Source organism: Lithobates pipiens, unplaced genomic scaffold (assembly GCF_037356315.1).
Source record: "Lithobates pipiens isolate NorthernLeopardFrog02 unplaced genomic scaffold, aLitPip1_a1.2 Scaffold_8, whole genome shotgun sequence".
Lineage (NCBI taxonomy): Eukaryota > Metazoa > Chordata > Amphibia > Anura > Ranidae > Lithobates > Lithobates pipiens.
Window position 1 is genome coordinate 587225866 of NW_027507903.1, and position 14381 is coordinate 587240246.

The 14381-nt window shown below is 44.1% G+C and overlaps 1 protein-coding gene across 8 annotated transcripts in view; it reads right to left on the minus strand.

Annotated features, from left to right (window-relative positions):
• CACNA1A (calcium voltage-gated channel subunit alpha1 A) overlaps positions 1–14381 on the minus strand; it is a 407588-nt gene that overhangs the window by 166530 nt on the left and 226677 nt on the right. For all 8 annotated transcript variants that reach the window (XM_077470422.1, XM_077470419.1, XM_077470424.1 and 5 more), the window contains exons 25-27: positions 3165–3325; positions 2634–2771; positions 963–1164 (exon numbers count right to left, since the gene is read on the minus strand). In XM_077470422.1, the coding sequence (XP_077326548.1) occupies positions 963–1164; positions 2634–2771; positions 3165–3325 (501 nt within the window). The remainder of the gene's footprint in view (positions 1–962; positions 1165–2633; positions 2772–3164; positions 3326–14381) is intronic.

Sequence of the window (14381 nt, forward strand, 5' to 3'; positions counted from 1 at the left end):
GTAAAGTGCTGTGCAAACTATGGGCGCTTTATACTGTAATGCCCCATACACACGGTCGGACATTCCGACCACAAAATCTGTCGGATTTTTTTAGACGGATTTTGGGCCAAACTTGTCTTGCATACACATGGTTGCACAAAGTTGTCGGAATTTCCAATCTTTCTGAACGAGGTGACGTCAAACACGTACGTCAGGACTGTAAACGGGCCAGCAGCCAATAGCTTTCGTCTCTTAGTTTATTCTGAGCATGCGTGGCACTTTGTCCGTCGGAATTGTACTTTATGCGATTGGAATTTGTTGTCGGAAAATTGCTCTCAAACTTTGTGCGTCGGAAAAGTCGACGGAAAAAGTTAGATGGAGCCCACTCACGGTCGGATTTTCTGACAACATGATCCGATCGCACATTTTCCGCTGGAAAATCCGACCGTGTGTATGGGGCATAAGTCCTGCATAATAATAAGTCCTGCATAATATTAAAAGGATAAAACAGCTCCTTTATATGTATTTCATCTGTATGTTAAACTATTTTTTTTTTAGTTATACCATGATGTGTGACTGTATATATACAGTAAATGTGTTCATGGGGTTTTGGTGATAATTTTATTCTAATTGCTTTTTTAATCTTTTTATTTTACTTTTTTTTTAATGAAATTTTTATCTTACAAATAAACAGTAATACACAGCAGAAGCGGTTTTCTTTCAGACTATATCTCTCTGGCCTCATATAGGGGAATAGGTGAATAGGTGGAGCCACTCCTCTTAATTCATTTAGGTGGGTGTCTAATCAGAGCTGAAGATTCATTTAGGTGGGTGTCTATTCAGAGCTGAAGATGTTGTTTTTTAAGCAAAGCATCTAAGACAAGTTATACATGTAAAAACTAGGGTTTTTTGAGCCGTGCACATAATATATATAGAAACGTATGCATAGACCCTATGATTTTCCTTTAAAGTGTTTACATTACCTCATTTTTCTCCAGGCTGTACTCCTCCATCATTTTGTCACCCTGTTCCTGGAAAGTGATGATGATCAAGGCTACAAAAATGTTGACAAAGAAAAAAGGAAAGACCACAAAGTAAACTACATAAAAGATCGACATCTCCATGCGGAATCCTGGCCTGGGTCCTTGATCTTCATAAGTGGCATCCACAGAGTGTCTGAGTACACTGCAAGAGAAGAGAGAAGAGCCGGTGTGCGAGGTGCTACCAGTACACTGAGGTATGGGTTCATTTGTGTTTTAGGTATATACGGTGAGACTGAGGTGAAGTTCAGCCAATGAACAATTTCATTGTCCATCATTTGAGTAGCCTTATATATGATAGGTTACTGTAGGTAGTTATAAAAAGTGACAGTGCGGCACTCTGAAAATTCTACATACATATAATAGCATGTATAAATGAAATGCTTTTAATATTTATTTATATATATATATATATATATATATATATATATATATATATATATATATATATATATATATATATATCATATTCATTTATATTTATATTACTTTTTTTTAATATCTGTATATAAGGTTGACTGATTACTTTACTTTATGCTAGCTGCTTTTTTTGCTTGTTTGGAGCGCTCACTCATATTATTACACACCTAGTGTGGGTAGTTACACAGCTCGTTGCGCAATCTTCTAAATAAATATGGCCTAACATCAATTAGACTTTCACTGAAAGGATATATATCCATTCAGTCATATCCATTTCTTGGCCAGTTCTCTGGGAGCCATGTGCAATACGCTTTAGAGTATTTTCCATAGAAATATATCAGCAAATATTGTCTCTAATAGAATTTAAAAAAAAGGGTGGGCTCCCAGTTGTGTGACAATAGCAAATGAATATTCACTATTTTCACACTAAATCTCCTCCCCGCCAATCAAGAAGAGGGTCGTGACACTCGTTTCCCAATTATCCAAAATGTCATGTGATGCTATTGGACGCCTAGCGCCTAGGAGGAGTAGAGAGGAGACACGTGGAGAAAGCAGGTGGGGGAGAGGACACGGCCACACTGGAAGACACCGGAGCCGCTGAAAAGACAGCTGGGGGAGGGGGGTGTAGTTCCGCACCTCCAGCTGCCGGGGGGTTGGTTGTTTGCCCCCCCCCCCGAAAAAACACCAGCCACCACTGTGCACAACTAACTGGTATGCAGGTTTCAAGACACAGCCATTGGCTTAAAGGTGAGTGATTTCAACCATGCGTTTAGCTGTTTTGTTTGAATTCTGTTTTATTGGATTTGAAACATATTTCTTGATTTATGGCTCCTCTTCACCACAATGCTGACTATGCTAATGTAATGTATTTGGCTTTTTACCAACTTTGTAGTGTCTACCTTACTAGATGTAATTTGAATGGATTGTTTAGGTGTGCCCTTGCACTTCATAGAGTTTGGTAAATACTGCAGATTGAGTAGGTATAATAATATTTACTGTGTGCGGTTGGCTTTAAAAATGGAGTTGTGTTTTAATGGATTTGATAATGTTTCAGTGGATTTGCTGCAGCTAATGAGAGGGGGGAAAAAAACTACAAGTGCAAACTTTTTTTTGCTGTCTGTTTTGCAATTTTTTTCATACATCACTTTCTCTGCACCTCACACAGTTGTAAAAAAGGAAGACAGGAGTTCTTACTCTGGCCAACCCTCTCCTGTAGACACAGTGAAAAGGGTGAGCAGCGCCCACAAGACATTGTCATAGTGGAATGCCCACTTCTTCCACTCCCGCTTTTGTGCCTTTACTTCATTCTTCTCATACACCAGGTATTCTCCCCTAGGGAGAAACATAGAGACACAATTACATATGGTAGGCAGGATTACACAGCATTATGGTGAGATAAAAGGCAGCTGTTAGGGCTCATTTACACCACATCCTTGTGTCCCCTGTGTGAGCCCTTAGATCAGTCTTATTTGGAAATTGATCATTATCTTGTAAGACCCAATCACCAGAGGTCTTCAAAATAAAACTGTCACTTTAAAAATGGTAAATAATAACTTTAGAACTAAATATGCCTAACTGTAGATTTGGTTCTGGTATATATCTTACGCATGCTTCTAGGGCTTAATACACATCACACATATAGAGGATCAGAGTCAGACCAAGTACCAACTTAGCCACACAGAATCCCAAAACTCAAATATATAGTACAGCAAAATGGTTCCTCACCTACAGTCTCTCTGAAATTCTTTTGATTCATCTGTGCAGTAGAAAAACTTGCCCTTGAAAAGCTGGACAGCAACCACAGCGAAGATGAACATAAAAAGCATGTAAACTATAAGGATGTTGAGGACGTTCTTGAGAGAGTTCACCACACAGTCAAACACAGCCTGAAAGATAAGAGACTGCCATGTTACAGAAGGCTACAACCATAATGAAGTGTTAATTATGTAAAATTGTTATCAGATACCTACTGTAATTTTCCTTTCCTGGCCTATACTATCATCAGCACACAATGGGTTAACTCCTTTTCTGGAACCCACAGGACCACCTCTTCCTAGCTCAATAAAAGACATCCCCTCCCCAACTGAAGTGTTTGATAACCTTGCTTGCATTAGGCTACTAGGGAGGGAGTACTGTGCTGACGTGAGGATAGGCCAGAAAAGGAAAATTATGGTAAGTATCTGATAACTATTTTCAGTTATCCTGGCCCACCTCATGTTAGCACACAATGGGATATATCTAGCATAATAAATGGGCGGGAGAGAACACATTAAAAGACACACTGACAGTCAGAGAAAAGCTACTAAAGACAAAAAAAATTATGTCTCTTGCTCCAAACTTTGCAGAAGTAACTAACCGCATGTCTAGCTTGTAAAGTCATATGAAGACCGCACAAGAACTTCAGCTAGACGTCTTTCATATCTTCCACTGATCTCTTGGCATAACTGCCCCAAAAGCTGGCACCCCGCTGGTCGAATGATCTTGCACCTGTTCCAGAGCAGAAAGACCTACTTTCTGTATGCTAATTTAATCACCCTAGTAATCCAATAGAAGATAGCTCTTGAGGACCTGATAGCAAAACGAAAAAAATTATCCACTTTCCTCATGTCCTTTGACCTTTGCAAGTACACTGTTAGCAACTTAGGGGGGCGGGCCTGGAGCACGATGGAGTAGGACGCATGTGAGGATAGTTCCATCTTCACCACATCCTTTCACCAGTATCCTAGCAGTAATCCTGCACTCAACTTACCCAATTTTGGCTTCAGAGGACCCTCACACCCTGCTCATCATGTCTCCCCCACTAAAAGTATCCGAAGCCAGTTCAAAATTGGCAAAATTTCAGCTCAAGGAGCAGAATGCCCAGAGATGGCTAAATTCCTGGATGTAATCTCTATGTGTCAAGCGACCCTTACAACTAAGATCATGGAAGTTAAAATGTATATTTATTTTCTGCGTCAGAGCTTTCATAAGCTGAGAAACAGGGTCACTGAGGCTGAGAGTCACATAAGCAGAGTGGAAGACATGCTGCACCCACTACAACACTCTTCAGAGCACATGCAGCGTCAGGTTCAACAGCTTACCCAGAAGCAAGATGATATGGAGAACCGTTTCCGATGCAGTAATCTTCGCTTTGTGAGCCTCCCGGAGGGTGCTGAGGGCACTGAATGAATGAATTAAATACTTGTATAGCGCACAATGCGAACTGAATCGCCTCAAGGCGCTGTGACGAGCTTCGATCATCAGCTAGAAGAGGAAGGTCTTGAGTTTTTTCCTAAAAGCCAGGTGATTTTCTTCCAGGCGGATGTTGATAGGTAGAGCATTGCATAGCCGGGGACCTTGGACAGCGAATCTCCGATACCCCTTGGATTTATACCGGGCTTTGGGCACGAGGAGGAGGTTTTTGTTGGCTGATCGAAGACTGCGGTTTGGTGTGTAATGATTTATTTTCTCCATTAGGTATCGCAGAGCTTCTCTATGCACGCATTTGTGGGTGAGGCAAAGGGTCTTGAATGTGATCCGATTTTTTACGGTTAGCCAATGTAAGCTCCTCAGGGAAGGAGGGATGGATTCCCAGGGTTTTTTTCCTGTTATCAGCCTTGCCGCCGTGTTTTGGATTAGTTGTAATAGCGCAAGTTGATATTGTGGTAACCCTATGTAAAGAGAGTTTGCGTAGTCCAGTCATGAATTAATGATTGTTCCAACTACCACTGCTTTGTCATTCTTTGGGATAAATGGGATGAGTCTGCGAAGCATGCGTAGCAGATGGTGAGATCCACTGACTACTGCTCCTATTTGCGCACCAATGTCATTTGTGCGTCTAAAATAACCCTGAGACTCTTGGCCCTGGTCTTTGGGGAGATGGTCTGCCCAAAGATGGTCGGTGGAGACCAGGAGGTTTTGGTTACGGGATTATGATTTGGGTGTAAGATAAGAAGCTCTGTCTTTGACTCGTTGAGTTGGAGGGAGTTAGTGGTCATCCAGTCCTCTATTGATTTGAGGCAGTTTTCAAGTTGTTATTGGTGATCTTTTTTTCCATTGATATGGAAATAAAGTTGCGTGTCGTCTGCGTAAGAGTGGAAGCAAAGGTCTGAGCATCTGATGATTTGGAGGAGTGTGCGGATGTAAATGTTGAAGAGAACGGGTGACAAAGGAGATCCTTGAGGGACTCCGCAGGTGACTTCCCGAGATTCAGAGAGGAATTTTCCTAGTTTCACTGTCTGTGAACGATTTCCTAGGAAGGATGCGAACCATTGGAGATCTACGTCTTGGACTCCGGCTACTTCTGTGAGGCAGACGAGTAGAGTATTGTGGTCTACTGTATCGAACGCAGCGCTTAGGTCTAACTATACGAGGAGCCACGGCTCTCCATCATCTACTGCTTCAAGGGTGTCGTCCCAAATCTTCAGGAGTGCTGTTTCTGTTCCATGACCAGGGCGGAAGCCTGATTGCAGCGGGTCCAGGAGTTTGTGAGTATCCAGGTGGAGTTGTAGCTGATGTACTACTGCTTTCTCCATGATCTTCGAAATGGTGTTGAGGCTTGTAATTGGCCTACGGTTGTTTGGGTCCTGGGGGTCCAGGTTTGACGATGCCATGTTTGAGGATGCTGAATCCCTTCGTGGAATGATCGGTTTATGAGGTGCGTTATGGTCGGAGCCACGATGTTGGCGCATTCTTTCAGAAGTTTTGTGGGGATGATGTCAATTGGTGAGGTACTGTCACAAAGTTTATTAATGATGTTTATTGTGGTGTCTGCGGTAATTGGGGATAGTGAAAATTCCGGCGGTTGCGGAATGTTGGTGTAGACATCCTCTTTATGTATTTGCTGGCTGAGGTTGGATGTTTTCTTCTGACAAATTGTTTCCCTGATGGTTTTGACTTTATCGATGAAAAAATCCAACAGTTTGTTACAGTAATCCTGGGATTCATTTTCTGGGGGCTCTTGGCACACCGGATTCATTGATTGATTGACTAGTTTAAACAGTTCCCGTGGTTGGTTTGCGGCCATTGAGATTGTATATGAGAAGAGATCCTTTTTGGCTTTGAAGATTGCTTTCCGATAATTCTCTGTGAGACCTTTGTAGTTAAAGCGGTTTTCCTCGGTCGGATTTCTTCTCTATGTTCTTTCCGCTCCTCTGCGTTCTTGCTTTAGTACGGAGAGGGAGCTATTAAACAATCCAGAGTTTTTCTTCCATGATGAGGGCCCTGCGTTTTGGAGCTACCGAGTCTGCTGATTGCAGTAATGCCCTGTTCAGGGAGTTGAGTGTTTCCTCCGCAGAGTGGTATAAGGTTATTGTAGTTATCTTATTGGATAGAGTGGTTTTGAAGGATTCGGAGTACAGTTTTTTATGTGATCTGGTCCAGTGCGTTGTTGTTACAGGTTTCCATTTTTCGTTGGTGATGTTGGTAGCGATTTTGAATTTGATGGCGTGGTGGTCCGTCCATGGCAATGTTATGTTGTTGAGTATTAACTACAGAAGAGATTTTTTGGGAAGAGACAAAAGGAATTCATACATGGAACATCATAACCATGATTTGCCTTGAAGTCACCCAACAGAATGATGGACTGTCTTGATACCAAGCTTATATAAAAATACAAATATTTATTATTAATTATAAAAAAAAATAAAAAAATTTCGAAAAAGGAAAATTCATACATACATAAATAAATACATATTATAGCTATAACATAGACAAAATCTGTTACGACAGTATTATGTGTCCAATACGGTCTTTGGTTTCTCTACTAGTTTCGCGACTATTCTGTTGCTTCTTCAGGAGACCTTGTTTGTCTAAAACGAAATTTATCACAAATTACTTAACAAAAAGAACATATTTCAAGATATTTGATGTATTATTTTACAATCAGTTAGAGGGGGGAAAAAAGGTAAAAACGCCAAGTATGCAGCTCACCACCATGCAGATATCACAAGGCACTTGGAATTCGGGTAGTCCCTGCCAAGCCAGGTTTTGACCACCCTTTGGGGCGGACACGGGAGGTTCAAAGTCAGCTACAAAACAATAATCATAGATTTTTAAATAATGAATATGTATATAACTAGTTTACACAGCTAAGGCATAAACATTTATGTCACAATGTGGGTATAAAAACCACATACCGGTATAGCCAGATGCTTTTAGGTGATGCAGCATGCGTAAGAGTGCAGCAATTCAAAGACGCCGAGGCCCAGGTACAAATATTAATGTACCAAGAAAACCGGGAAAGGTGTACTTATACTAGATCTGGTATACGGTAGACATTGTGCCTATATCAGGTAAAGCAGGGGATCCAGATCTTTGCCCAGTCTATCGTAGATGTGCAGTGTTAACCTAGTAAAGATATAATTCAATCAGCCAGATAAACATATATTATATAAATATGACTCTAAGGTGCAGAGTGTATAAGGGAGCTCATACCGATCGGCAATGTCCCTCCTGCGACTCTTGAGTCCAAACGACAGTTCTGGCCTGGAGGCCCTACGTCCTTCGTTCTGCCTGCTGTGAAGGAGCGCCATAATGGCGCACCTTTAACCTCCAACACGGCGGCGTCAGAGGCCCGGCGCGGGCGCCGAGCTATGACGTCGCCGGGTCCGCCGCTCCTACTGCGCATGCGCCAGACCGTGGCGACGCACATCGGTCTGGCGCATGCGCAGTAGGAGCGGCGGACCCGGCGACGTCATAGCTTGGCGCCCGCGCCGGGCCTCTGATGCCGCCGGGTTGGAGGTTAAAGGTGCGCCATTATGGCGCTCCTTCACAGCAGGCAGAACGAAGGACGTAGGGCCTCCAGGCCAGAACTGTCGTTTGGACTCAAGAGTCGCAGGAGGGACATTGCCGATCGGTATGAGCTCCCTTATACACTCTGCACCTTAGAGTCATATTTATATAATATATGTTTATCTGGCTGATTGAATTATATCTTTACTAGGTTAACACTGCACATCTACGATAGACTGGGCAAAGATCTGGATCCCCTGCTTTACCTGATATAGGCACAATGTCTACCGTATACCAGATCTAGTATAAGTACACCTTTCCCGGTTTTCTTGGTACATTAATATTTGTACCTGGGCCTCGGCGTCTTTGAATTGCTGCACTCTTACCCATGCTGCATCACCTAAAAGCATCTGGCTATACCGGTATGTGGTTTTTATACCCACATTGTGACATAAATGTTTATGCCTTAGCTGTGTAAACTAGTTATATACATATTCATTATTTAAAAATCTATGATTATTGTTTTGTAGCTGACTTTGAACCTCCCGTGTCCGCCCCAAAGGGTGGTCAAAACCTGGCTTGGCAGGGACTACCCGAATTCCAAGTGCCTTGTGATATCTGCATGGTGGTGAGCTGCATACTTGGCGTTTTTACCTTTTTTCCCCCCTCTAACTGATTGTAAAATAATACATCAAATATCTTGAAATATGTTCTTTTTGTTAAGTAATTTGTGATAAATTTCGTTTTAGACAAACAAGGTCTCCTGAAGAAGCGACAGAATAGTCGCGAAACTAGTAGAGAAACCAAAGACCGTATTGGACACATAATACTGTCGTAACAGATTTTGTCTATGTTATAGCTATAATATGTATTTATTTATGTATGTATGAATTTTCCTTTTTCGAAAAAAATAAATAATTTTTTTTTTATAATTAATAATAAATATTTGTATTTTTATATAAGCTTGGTATCAAGACAGTCCATCATTCTGTTGGGTGACTTCAAGGCAAATCATGGTTATGATGTTCCATGTATGAATTCCTTTTGTCTCTTCCCAAAAAATCTCTTCTGTAGTTAATATATAAGGATGAGGATACCATACACTTTTTTTCTTTGTAAATCAGGCACAATAGTATAACTATGTTGTTGAGTATGTTGACGTCAATGTTCTGTTTGAAAATGAGGTCCAGGGTGTGTCCTGACCCATGCGTGGGAGTCTTTATCAGTTGCTGGAGACCCAATTCTTCCAGTTGATTGATGCAGGCAGTCGCGATGGAGTCTTTGGGCTCGTTTGCCCAGAGGTTGAAATCTCTGAGTGCCAGGAAATTTTTGAATTTTAGGGTGTGTATTGCGAAGGATTCCGTGAGGGGTGAAAGAAGATTGGACTTTGGTCCCCGGTGGTCTGTAGCACAGTAGAATATGAGTGGTGTCATGGGGTGTTGATTGAAGATGTGGCGTCAGGGTTTCCATAAAAGGAACTGGGTTCTGTGATGATGGTTTGGTGAACCCCAGGTGAGCTTTAAAGATCACTGCTAGGCCTCCTCCTTTTTTCCCTATCCGGTGTTGGGTTAGGATCCTGTAGTTTTCCGGCACCAATTCGGTGAGGATGGTGTTGCAGTCAGAGGTTAGCCAGCTTTTCTTTGTTCTCGATGATGAAGTTGTGTACTTCCAGTCTGTGTTTGACTGCAGACCTGGCGTTAATCAAGGTGCAATCTAATTGTAGTGGTTGGGTAGATCTCTTCCTGTGGTTCGCAGTTGCTTGTCGTCCGGTCTTTAATAGTTGTTCTCTTTGAAGTATTTTTTGTATGGAAGATGGCAATGTGGTGTTGATGTTCCTTAGTCTGTGGAGAACTTCAGCTGAGTATTTGAAGTGGCACATGGTCTGTGAATGAGGTTGATGGTACTATGGGCCTAAGATGATGATCCTGATCAGGGTATTGACCCTGAGGACAGGCTAGGTATCAGACTTGCCGCCTTGCTTGAGGCTATTAGCGCACAAGTTGATCAGGGGATACCTATACGGATGCGGAAGGAGTTGTTGTATTGGGTTGCTAGCTGTTCCGGCTACCTTTACTTGAAGGTGAAGATCCCCGCTCAGAAAAGAAATCTGTCTGTGATCCGGAGTAGTTGCCCTAGGATAGCGTGAAAAATGGAATGGAGGCCGAAGGTAGGGGTATGCTAACCTACGGTTATTCCTGATTGTTCCAGAGGAAGGCGAAAAAAAACCCTGGCAGTAGCAGCCAAATGCACCAGTGGGGCAAAAATTCCTTCCTGACCCCCGGAGGCAGTCGGACGCAGTCCCTGGAACAATCACTAGGGGGGTGGGGGCGTGGAGGTGCGAGCTTACCTGGTTGCGGTGGTCCCCGTCAGCTGTCTGGTTGCGGTGAATCTGGCTTGTTGTAAGCCTGACGTTTCTGGAAAGCGGTCCAGTTGGCCCTTGCAGTGGGATCTTTAAAAATGGAGGGGAGGATGGAGCTAGGATGGCGGGAGGAGAATTTTTTTTTTTTTATGTGGCTCTGCCGCAGCCACCAGTCTGTGTGGCTAAATGTTTAGCCCATTAGAGGTGATAACAGGGTGGCTGCGGTGAGGCCCACCTTAAGGGTTCCTCAGGGTTGTTGGAACAGGGGGGGAAGTTGATAATTTTTCCACCAAGGATGGGTGGACCAAGATGGCCGCCGGCTAGCCCGGAGCCCCGGGCTTTCCTAATCCACGTCCCTGGGCCCGGTACCAATGAAGGTCGGGGGCCGGGGGGCCGAGCGGCGTGCGATCCCTGGACTGTCAAGTTTTTACGGTATGGTGCAGGCGGCTGTCAGGTGAGTGACCGCGGTACGGCCGGACTAGGCCGAAGCCGCGGTGTTGCGTAATGCCTACCCGAACGGGTGGCAGGCAGTCCGCGGCGGAAGATAAAGGAGAGGTGGATCGGTGACTAGGGGGGGATTGTTCCCAGCCCCGGTGCCACTATCCTCCCTGAAGCCGGGGGATGCTGGTTGTGGTGGCTGGTGGGAGTCCAAGGGGAGAGCCGAGGGGAAGGGAGATTGTGGCTGGAGCTGAAGCTGGAGCTGGGACGGAGCCTCTAGCACTGACCCAACCTCCTTTCTCGAGAACTTTCTAATTAACATTTACAGCAGGGCTGCCTTTTACACCACATTCTTGGTGGAATGGGCCCATTGTTTTCCTGCTCGTCCGTGCCCCAAGGAGCACCACCATGCACCCTCATAGCCAAGATGCTCAACTATAAGGACCAGGATGCAGTTCTTTGCCTGACCAGGGAAAAAGGCAATATTCCTTTCCAGAATGTCAAGTTGGCAGCTTTTGAGCACCAGTGGGCCAGTTTCGATGATGTCAAACACTGTCTCCATGTTCACCACCTCAAGCATGCCGTGAGGTAACCCGCCAGGCTTTGGTTGGAAGCAGAGGGCTGTGTCCACTTCTTAAATTCTCTCCTGGACAGTTTAAATTCGGGAGTACCTTCGCAGGTATGGAGGAGGAGGGCCTGATTTTCTCCTGGATAGTTTAAATTCATGAGTACCTTTGCACCCTGCCACTGTTTTCCACCAGTTGCTTACTGCACATTATAGCAAATGACCCCTTCCCCTCTCTTGCCTTCCCGTTACTTTCCTTGGATCTCGTGTCTCTCTGGACCCCTTGTTTGCTGACTCCTAATATACTTTGTGCTTCACCTTCCACTCAGTGAGAGGATTATCTCCTATGTACACTGTACTTGCTTCTACTTTGTGAATGGAACCCTCATGCTCACCACTTGCTTCAGCCCTAGAATTTTGTCTAACCACTCTCCATACTGGGTGCTATTGGCCCTGGATCCTCCCTTAGCAAGGCCCATTTGGAATTTGAACCCCCTTTTGGTTGATGGCCTTTGGAGACCTGTAGGCGATAACCTTGGAATGGCAAAACTTCTTCCACACTGAGAAAGTCAGAGACAGGGGGTGCCAACTGAATGAATCCTACTGGTTTCAGTATGTTTTGTGTAAGGTGTGAAACTCACAGGTCCATGGGGTGGAGCTGCTTATCAATGATAAAAACGTTGTTGGGTGCTCTAATGCCGCTCTGCGGGCTCCGGTATAGATCCCTCAGCTGTGAGGGTGTTGGATTCTGTCACAAGCTTCTGTGCAGTATTGACAGGAAGCTCCACGCTGACCGGTCTGGAATGCAGAAGCAGAAGTGACGTCACAGCGGCAGGGTGGGCATCCAGGCTGAGGATTTGCAATGCATGCCACTACCCAGCTTAGTTTATTGGAGGAATCTTTTACTAGAGATCCTTCCCCAACCCTGGCCACTACCCTAAAGAGGTACTTATACTCATATAATCTTGCAAGAATTTTTTCTTCTTGAGATCTGTTGGTCGTGAATGAAATGATTTGGTGGTAGACTTTGGAATTCTCTATTGTACTCCCACCTAACTGTTTTCTGGACCCACCGGTGATGTTTGGTGTCTAAATCCTCCAGAAGGAGGCTATCCTGGCCTTGCAAGAAGAGACTTGTTTGATGCATCTTCAAAAGACTTTCCAGATGTCTTAATGGCCTGCTCTGGATTTGCTTCAGCCTGGCCTATGAGATTTGGCCTTGTGAACCCTTCTGAAGTTTGACTGACTTGAACAAAAAGGCAGCTTCTTCTTTTTATTAGACTGTGGCCACAGTCCAGACTTTCCTCTTGTCACTCGCTTAATTGCGTCGTCCAGCGTTTTGACAAATAACCTCCCATTATGAGGAATTTTACAGAAGGCTTGTGTGGAAGCTCCATCTGCCCTCCAGTGGCGCAACCAAGCTCTCTTGGCTGTGACTGAATGAGCCAGCACTTGTATTAGGTCTATTGAAGCCTCCGCCAAAAGTCAGCCGTCAGGCTTACCGCCTCCAGAAACATGACAAATCTTGCCCAAAAAAATAAAGAACAGGTCCGCTGTCCCTTCAAGACCCATCTGCCTCAATCCACTTACTTCAGAAGCAGCAGCAGGTGAGCCCAGGCACCACTTCCAGAGGCAGACAAGACAGGAGGACTGTCCAGCTTCCAGGAGTACAGAGCACAGAAGGGAAGCACCAGCAACAAGTCTTTATACCTCACAAGAGAAAACTGGCAGGACTGCAAAGGGAGAGAAGCCAGTTAATTTGTCGACTTCTAAGAGTGCTGTTCTTGGGCGACTGGCGGCCACTATCCCACATTGCCCTATCTCCCTGCTCTCTGGGACCTCATCCACAGCCAATCTCAGACTGAAAATAAAGTCAGGAGAGCAGTGTGGCACGGTGCCTATGCAAGACAGTAAAAACCCCAAGGGAGAGGCAAATGGTGACATTATAGAGCCTACTAATACCACACCTGTACAATACCAATGATGTTTACGCATAATTGCCTGTGCCCCGGCACCCAGTTTCAGGAAGGTTTACTTCCAATAAACTGGGTCTTCCAACATCAGGAACTGGAGAGGTAAGTGCAGCAGGGGAGAAACTCGTTGTGTGCTGATGTGAGGTAGGCCAGGAATGGCTGTTGAACTGAATTTGGGTAATTATTCATAAATCCGCTACAGAAGTCTAACATTTCACCAGATTTTTCTGAGGGGGTTTCTTACCCATTTTCACTGCTGCTTTTTCTAAAGGTTTATCATCGATTAAAATGCACACCATCTGTGGCCCAGAGCTACAGTCAGGTGGCTGCCACATCCTTTCCTTATTAGTGAATTTTATTTTATTTTTGTGCTTTAAGTTATTAAACTATTGGTGTGCTCTGTTTCTGTTTTAAGATGTTTGATGGGATGTTCCAGGCTGTTGGTCCAGCTTGTTTGAGAGCTGTAAGATAGGTGTGGAGTCCTTTTGGATTTGCATGCCATACTTCTACTGATTTCTGCAGGGCAGTTAGGGACGCTATTTCCAGATTTTTATATCAGAATCTGCCGACATAAAGCTGATATAGTGGCTATAAATTGCCCCTGTGTACAGGACCAACTCTGGTAGTTGGTGACCTTACAGAACAGCCAACCAATGGACTGAAACCAAGTAGCGCACAAGAAGAAGGTGTTAAATAATGAATGCATGCACCTGAATTGATTCCCAAGGCACATTCTTCTATGCCAATTTTAAGCTACTTCTGTGTGTGTATGAGTTTACTCCGGGTGCTCTGGTTTCCTGTCACAATCCAATATTATACCAGCGGGTTTTTTGGTTTCACCCAAAGTGACCTAACGAGTGTATGACTGTGTGGTAGGGAGAGTTTTTAAGAATTCA